We start from the raw sequence: 8,826 nt of genomic DNA, 5'->3' as shown, positions 1-8,826 counted from the left end.
TGTGTCACCAAAAACTTTTTAACACAAAAAGCTGTGTCACCAAAAACTTTTTAACACAAAAAGCTGTGTCACCAAAACCTATTGAACGACATAATGTTGAATTAGTTCTTGAAATTTTATGCGATGAAACAGTTGCTGCATGATAGAAAAAATTAGCAATCAATACTACGAGTGCCTTGCAAAAAACGTCTTTAAAATTAGCAAGCAGTTCAAACTTTTTGTCGAATAAAATTGTATCTTACGAAATATATAAAATTTTTCTATTAAAGTTTTGTTTTGCAACTAATGGGTGCGTAACACTATTAATTTTAAACTCGTTTAACTATTATTTAAAACACTACAAAAACAGTCAGGGAAATATCGGCAACGATCAGGTGACATATCTGATAACTGTTTTTCAAAAACCTAAAATTGAATAAAAATGATCTTGCAATACTTCCTCCTGTTTAACACCACTGTGATAAGTTAGAACTTGAATGCGGAATTTGATATCAATATTTATTTTAAAGTTAATAATTTTATTTTTGGAACCTCATGTGTTAAAAAAACATATAGTTATGAAAGTGAGTTTTAGTCAATTTCAACAAAAAGGAGTTAAAAGCTCTTTAAGTTCCTATGGCAATTAACATTTTACTTCTAAATATAAAAATAATTTGTAAATTGTCTGCTGTTTAATCAAAATCTTATGACCAAAACTTTGTGTTTCTAAAGTTTGTTTACGCAAACATAAAAAAATAATTTTAACCGTAAAAAAAAGTTTGTTTAAGAAAGTCTTATTCAAGTCGAGTAAAAAAATAATATAAATTAGAATAATAAAAGTTAATTACAGTAATAATAATAATAAAGAAAAGGAGAAATAGCTGTCCAATATCATTTAACACAACAGCAATAAAAAGTCATTGGGAAATTTATTTTGATATACAAATAGCATAAATTTACACAGTTTTTAGAGAAAAAGTAATAAAAAAAATTAACAAGTTAAAAATGCAAAAATTACAAAAATATCAAGATACTAATAATAAAAATAAAGATAATTATTCAAAAAGAATTCGATTAGTCTAACAACTTCGACTCGAACTCTGATAAATAAAATATACTGCAGAATTCTGTAAAAATCATTTAAATATATCGTCAAAGTCGCTATAATTTCTCAGCGACCTTTGAATGTTACTTTTTATAGAAACCTTTCAATTAGGTTAATTTACAACCTATAAAACTCAAACTTTGAATAAATAGAATAAAATACATTAGAACATACAAACTTATAAAAAGTCGTCCTCTTGTTGAGGTTTTTGTTTGGACGATGAACCGACATATGGATTTGAATCAAAAGCATCGCCTTTAGGATAACTTGTTATTTTTGACGATTTTGATTCGTTTTTTAGACGATAATATTCTCTAGCGTTTCTATCCGCACACCAAAAAATCAAACCAATAATAACAATAAACAATACTGCTAGAACTATTGCGACAAGCAATATTATTCGATCTATAGGGTTAACTTTCGTAAGGACAACTGAGTCGTCCAAGCCAGGAGATAAAGTAAAAAATTGTCTTGCTGGACCAACAGTGGGCAAAACACCTAGCAAATTATTGTAACAAATATATAGAATGTTTATTACAATATAAATATATTTTAATAAATATATTTCTATTGTAACTTAAAAGTAAACATAATAACAGTTTACGGAATTAATTTATATTTAAAAAATAATTAACAACAAAAAATTAATAAAACATTTATATCTAATAAATAGTTATGATCTTTTTGTACAATAAGCTTGCATGGTAAAATACCTGGTAATGGGAGAGGTGGGCCACATGAACCCGGTAGTGCTGGAACGCTTGATGCTCCAAATGGATTTTGATCAGTGTCAGTCAACGGTTTATTTTGTGCCAGTTTGAAAATATCAAATTCAAAAGATTTACGGAACTTCATAGTGGCATTAGGATAAGGATTGAAAATTATTTTTGCACCACTCATACATCCAGTGTACGGAGCAAATGGCGTGTATGGACCAAAGTCTATGCCAACGTTAGTAAATCGACCAACAGAAAAACTTGATGGAACACCAAATAAATCAATCTTTGTACCCAAATTCTTATTCAAAACATCAATGAAACGCTCTGTTGCATTTGCACCCACTTTTAAACCATAAGTTGGCACACTAAGATATATTTCTTCATTGGAAAATTCAACTCTTGCCACATTATGTTCGTTGTTGCTTAATTTACGGTCTGTAATACGTAAAACTTGTGTTTCCGTATCTGTCACTACTCCAAGAGAATTTCTAATTTTGATTTTTAAAGAGTAAAAAAGGGTCAAATAACCATTGGTTAATCCAAGTGAAATATGGCGGTCATTCATTCCCTGCAACTGAGCTAAGCCAACATTGTCTTCGGTAGTTTTAAACCCAACAACAAAAATGCCATGAGCAATGCGATCAACAATTGTAGTATTTCCTTTTGTAAAATCATATGAATAAAAATGGTCGCTGCTAGTAAAGCTCCTTGGGTAGGTTTCTAAAATAAAATCCAATTTATAATTAATGACTGAATTATGAGATTTATATTTGTTGGTCAAAAATCGTTGTACTAAAATTATGAATTTTTAAAATGCATGCACACTATGGCCCTCAGATTATAAAATGACGGGTGTGATTGCTTTCAAAAGAATAACTCATTTAGTTACTAAACTGATTAACTCAGTTAATATCATAAGTACTATGAGAATGGATGATAATGGAGGTTTTAAGTGGTGCTTTGTTTTAAAATTTTTAAATATTTAAAGAAAGAAATAATTAACAAGCCATATAGCCTCCTTTCAACTAAGTTTTGTCACTTCTGCACTGTCACATAAGAAAGCATTTCTAAATGGTTTTTTTAATCAAATTTACCATTTTGACAATATTTTCCGTCGAATGGTGATACTGAACAATTGCATGAAAACGAATCGTAATGATCAACGCAGTAACCATAATTGCAAGGTTTGTTTAGCAACACACATGCTGAACCACAACCAGGGTAAACTCCAAAATCTTCTTGTCCCTCAGCAATTTGTCGGATATTAGAAACTCTTCCATTTACATACTAAATAAGTGAAATATAATTAAGATTATATAATAAATATAGTTGTTTTTAAAAAAAAAAAAAAATTTTTTTTCTTGATTCCACAAAATAATATGAAAAAATAAAAACAAAATAAATAAAACTTGAAAAAATTGAATCATGCTTATCAAGGCAGTCGCTCAGTGTAAATCGTAATTAAATTTGAGAAAATTTTCAGGAAATTTTAAGTTCACACAATTGCGATATGTAAAAACTAAATTTTCCACATGAAAACTTGAAAAATAAAAAATTTGAAAAACTCATTATTTTTAATTTTAATAACTTTTAAAATCAAATTTTATTAAATTTTTAAAGCTTCTCTATAAAGCTAATTTGAATCTTTTTCACTTTTTCTTTAAATATTTCCTCAAATAGAAGTTGTTTGCAAAAATTTAAAGAATAAAATTTTTATCAAACAAAATTTTTCTTAATTGAAAAAAAAAAAGAAAAATTATTAATTTTTCTAATTAAATAAAAATGATTAAATACAAATTAAAATTAATTTATAAAAAGCAATAAAGAAACACAAAGGTTTAAAACAACACACAAAAAAAATTAATATATGTTTAACATATAATATTGATTAGAGAAACTTAATGCACATATCAGTGTATTCTCAAGTTTCAAACTACTTTCTCTTGAATGAGGAAGTAGTTTCAGAGTACTTTCTCATTTAATAGGGTAAGTTCGTATTCAAAGTAATAAATTGAACTATTTTTATGATTCAAAAACAACCTGCTAAAATTTTAGCTTTTAAGTTTAGGATTCGCTCTGCTCATTGTGAATAAACCACTTTTGTAGCAATCACTAGGCTTTAATTGTAAACCAGTAACAATGTCAACCACGGTCAAAGTATGGCACATAGCTTTAAGTAAAATGCCAGGGGTCAATGATTTTTCGTATTTGAAAGTTGTTATAGTTTTTGACTTTACTAAACCAATAACTTTATAATCTTATTTGTAGCCAGTTGCTGCTTGTTGAGATATTGAGACCAGTTAAAATGTTACTAGGTGAGATATTTATAACTAGATAAAAACCTGCCTGGTGTGATATTGTAACCAGTTAGAAAACTGCTCGATGAGATATTTGTAACCAGTTGAATACCAGGTTGGTTTGGATTAAATTTATTATTTTAAAAACATTGCAAGACAGTGCATACATAAGTATTTAAATTAAATTATTAATTTTATTTTTGTACTGAATAGATGTTTTAATTCTAAATTTAAAAAGATCCTGGGCGAGCTGCTGGTTCTTTTACATCTTTTTAAACAAGTTTTTTTCACTAGAACAGATAGCTGTGGGATAATATTTCTTATCCAAATTCAAATTAGAAATAATTTTGAAGCCTTCTATAAATTAGTCAGATGATTTCTGAAATTGTTTTGTCTTTCACAATGCATACTTAATTTCGGTTATCCTTGTGTTTTAATACATGAGTAGGTATCATCAAATTATTGGTGACAGGAAATATCTGATATTGTAGATAATTTGTTTAATTTTCAAAGATTTAACAGAAATTTTCGGGAACATATGTTCTTGATACATGTTGACACATCAGAAAATGTATTAAAATACTTGCTTAAAACATTTATTTCTGCATTTCATTAGTTCAATAACTATTATCAACACAAGAACATATTACATGCCATCAAATGGCATGTGATATGTTTTTGTGTTGAAAGCACTGTGAACTTAACAACATACCATCAAATGAAAACTCTGTCTTTTGTGAACATTTTGAAAGCCTTTAAAAAACTTTATAGCTTTATAAATTATGGTTGAACAAAATATTTATTGTACATATAAGGAAACATACAGGACTTATGGTGATTTCACAAAAATACAATTTTTTTTTCTTAAAACCTTAAAACTTTCCCAGGTGTTATTTTTTGAAAGTAGGGGTTGGTACAATTCCAGAAAGACATGACATGACCATAATATATTTTTTAGTTTTGAATCTACTTCCTCTAGGCTGTGTAAGTCACATTCTTTCTTGGTGTAATTTAATTCCAATTTTCTTACGATATTTTAATTCTATATTTTAAAAAAATATTTAAAAAAAGGCCCATAAAAAAAATGAAAATGCTTTTTTTTAATAAATTATTAGCCCAACTACAAACTGTCAGTTGATATACCCTCTGTGGGTTGATGACTCAAAATCAATAATATATGTACACTCCATATTATCATGTTACATGTTTTTTTAAGGCCACTACAGTCAAGGAGACTACTATAGTTGTGGTTACAAGTTGTAGTTATTTTATATATACATATACATATATATATATTGTCTCTCTTTTTCAAGATTGTCATCTTCACCAAATTGTCATTGTCCCTACTTTCAAACCTGCTAATCGCCCTATGACAGACACTCTTGATCTCATCATATGTGACTCTCCATATTGTGCTAGCGAAATCAACACCGGTTCTCCACTCAGTTTGTCTGATCAATATGATTGCTCTATCACCTGGCATTACAAACTGGCTTCCAGCATAAAGTTATCATATTTCAACAGCTCTAAATTTATATACAAGCTTGGTAACTACAAAAAAATCAACAAAGTATTCAGTAAGGTTGACTGGTCATCTATTTTTAAAGACATAAACGTAGAACAATGTTACCAACTTTGGCTCAACAAATACAATGAATGTTGTCTTCAATTCATCCCTCGTATGCCAAACAAACCATCCCCTAAAAAACAACCATGGATGACATAAGAACTATTATCTCTTACTCATCTTAAAAAATTGTTCTGGGCTCGTAATGTCAGTTCAAAATAGAAAATCACATCCCTGGTTGGGGAATATAGAGAAACTAGAAAGTTTGTTAAAAAATTAAGTTGTACTTCTCTGAAATCCTTCAAAATTGCTCTTGCCAATGATAAGCGTAACCCTAAAAGACTGTTTTCATAGATAAATAGTAAATGCTCTGTAATAAATCAGATCTCATTTAAGCGAAGCAACAGTTCCAGTGAGATTAGCTCTGACAAAATTACAATAGCCAACTCATTTAACAATCAATTTCAATCAGTTTTCAGCAAAGAGCCATCCAATGACAATCTTCCCTGTTTTGATCATAGAACTAACACATTCCTCAATAGCATATCATTAGATACTCTGGCCACTCTAATGAAAATCTCAGCACTAGATATATCTAAATCACTAGGTGTAGATAAGGTCAGTCCTCACATTTTACGCTTTTGTTCTACCTAAATGTCTTTTCCACTTACTCTCATCTTTCATAAGTCATTTGACAATGGTGAAATTCCAATCTCACGCTCCAAAGCAAATGTAACACCTTTATTTAAGAAGGGCTTCAGAATCGACCCATCAAACTACAGACCAATATCCCTTACCTCGATTCTGTGTAAAATAATGGAAAAATTAGTTAAGAAGGCAATCATGCAGCATCTAAAATCAAACAATCTTTTAACAAATAGTCAACACGGATTTTAGGAGAAAAAAGCATGCATTACAAATCTCCTTGAAACAATGGACTTCTTGACTGGAAATATAGCCAGAAAGCTACCAGTTGACGTCATATTTCTGAATTTTGCTAAGGCTTTTGACAAAGTCCCACATCATTGAATACTTTATAAAATGTACCGAATTGAAGGCAATCTTCTCAATTGGAAAAGCGTTTCTACTCAACAAGTCTCAACAAGTCATCCTTGGCGACACTCCATCGAATTAGTTACCTGTAACAAGTGGAGTTCCGCAAGGATCAGTCTTGGGTCCAATTTTATTTGTCATTTTCATCAATGATCTGCCAAATGTAATAAGCAAAGAAAACAGTTGCAATATCTACGCTGATGACACTAAAATCCTATGCATTGTCAACTCACTTGCTGCTCAACTTCAACTCTAATAAGATATTGACCAAACTGTTCGTTGGACTAAATCTTGGCTCATGGAGCTAAACGCAAAGAAATGCAAGGTCATGCACTTTAGCCAAAAAAAATTAACTCCTTTCAAGTACTCAATGGAGAAATTAGGCCCTTGTTCAATAACGAACTACATTGGAAGCAACCACCCCTGAGCGTGACTTGGGAATTCAAATCACCAATGATCTTTAAGTAGAAACCCAATCCATCATTGCCTCATTTAAAGCAAATCAAATGCTAGGCATCCTAAAACACACTTTCTAATCTCGTGATGCTTCTTTATGGAAACAACTATACTCCACCTACATTCGTTCTACTTGAGTTTACTCCACCTACATCCATCCTTTACTTGAGTCACAATTCCATCAAGTGTAAACCACAGAGAAAGACTTCACTGTAAAAAGTACAGCAATAATTTAGCTTGTTTCTACTTTTTTAACAATTGCATTGCCAATGCATGGAACATGTTACCAGATAAAGTAATCGGTTCTCCAACTGTCAACAGTTCTAAAGCGAGCCTCGATAAACTCTAATATTACTAGAGCTCGCAGCTTTCCTTAGTGAAAGTTGCAATACGAGCTGCACTAAAACTAACTGTTATCTGACAGCCTATGATTTGTATTTTGTCAATTATTTTTACTTTTGTTGTAACAAATATATACTACTACCACTACTACTATATATACATATATATATATATATATATATATATATATATATATATATATATATATATATATATATATATATATATATATATATACATATATATATAAATTACGTTAGTGTATTCTACAAACAGAGTGCTGAATGTACTAAAAGAACAGAGCAATAATAAATTAGTAAAAACACTTATTTAATTTTAGATTACTTCAACACTGTGCTTCACCATCAGTAGGTTCATCAGGAAGCTTCCTGATGAACCTACTGATGGTGAAGCACAGTGTTGAAGCACAGTGTTCTTTATCAATGTAATAGACATATTGGTCCATCCAAATTAGAGAATCTTTAGAATAATGAGAACTTGCTAAATCTGGCCAAAATAAATAGTTAAAGTCTCCATGATACTTGTGAATAAATGGAAGAAGTCGTTTTTCTAAACATTCATTAATATAGATTGATGAATTGATCGCTACAGCCTTGGAAGTGCGAAACAATGGCTCGAACATACCGCGGTCAGATATGGCTATCCACATTAATAATTTTTTTGGAAATTTCTCTTTTCCTATAAAACGAACACTTTCTGGGCATGTCTTTTTGTTGTTTGTGTAGTATCCAGAATTTCCAGGCATGTTGTCCCCTGCAAAACAAAAGTATTTTTCGTCATCAATGACTAGAAGCGATTTTGTGTTATAGAGTTGGTTAACTAGTTTCCTGCTTCTTTTCTTTGCCTTTATTTGTCGTTCTATAGTGTATTTTGGAGTCTTTTCAAGTTTTCTATATTTAATATTCATTTTTTTTAACTGACAACCAATTGTCGATTGATTTACACCGAATTTAATACCTATTTTTCTCTGACTGACCCCTTTTCGATTGTTGACAAGTCTCGTTAATTCGGCTTTCTTTTCTCTAGTCCAGGATGTCGGACGACCAGGGTGCTTTCTATCAGAAAACGATTGAACAGTTTCAAGTCTTTTTAGGTTATCATATATTGTACTTCGAGCAAATCGTTCCTTTTCAAAATGATTTACGATTTTTTTTTTTTTATATTAGGTTTATTTACAAAAAACATTTTTAGTCGCTTTCGAAAAGATTCTCGTTCAGCTGCATTTAAAATCATTTTAAATAATTGTGTTTCAAATAATAAAAATTATATTTTATAGAACGTTTATGC

General features: G+C 30.0%; 1 protein-coding gene across 4 annotated transcripts in view; it reads right to left on the bottom strand.

Annotated features, from left to right (window-relative positions):
* Positions 1-889: 889 nt before the first annotated feature.
* LOC100209747 (contactin-associated protein-like 2) overlaps positions 890-8,826 on the bottom strand; it is a 45,610-nt gene continuing 37,673 nt past the window's right edge. For all 4 annotated transcript variants that reach the window (XM_065810003.1, XM_065810004.1, XM_065810005.1 and 1 more), the window contains 3 exons: positions 2,898-3,090; positions 1,798-2,523; positions 890-1,582 (listed from right to left, as the gene is read on the bottom strand). In XM_065810003.1, the coding sequence (XP_065666075.1) occupies positions 1,263-1,582; positions 1,798-2,523; positions 2,898-3,090 (1,239 nt within the window). In that variant the 3' untranslated portion in view covers positions 890-1,262. The remainder of the gene's footprint in view (positions 1,583-1,797; positions 2,524-2,897; positions 3,091-8,826) is intronic.

Source organism: Hydra vulgaris, chromosome 11 (genome assembly GCF_038396675.1).
Source record: "Hydra vulgaris chromosome 11, alternate assembly HydraT2T_AEP".
In the NCBI taxonomy this organism is placed as follows: domain Eukaryota; kingdom Metazoa; phylum Cnidaria; class Hydrozoa; order Anthoathecata; family Hydridae; genus Hydra; species Hydra vulgaris.
The sequence above is the reverse complement of the archived record's forward strand: the minus strand, read 5'-3'. Positions and strand labels throughout refer to the sequence as shown.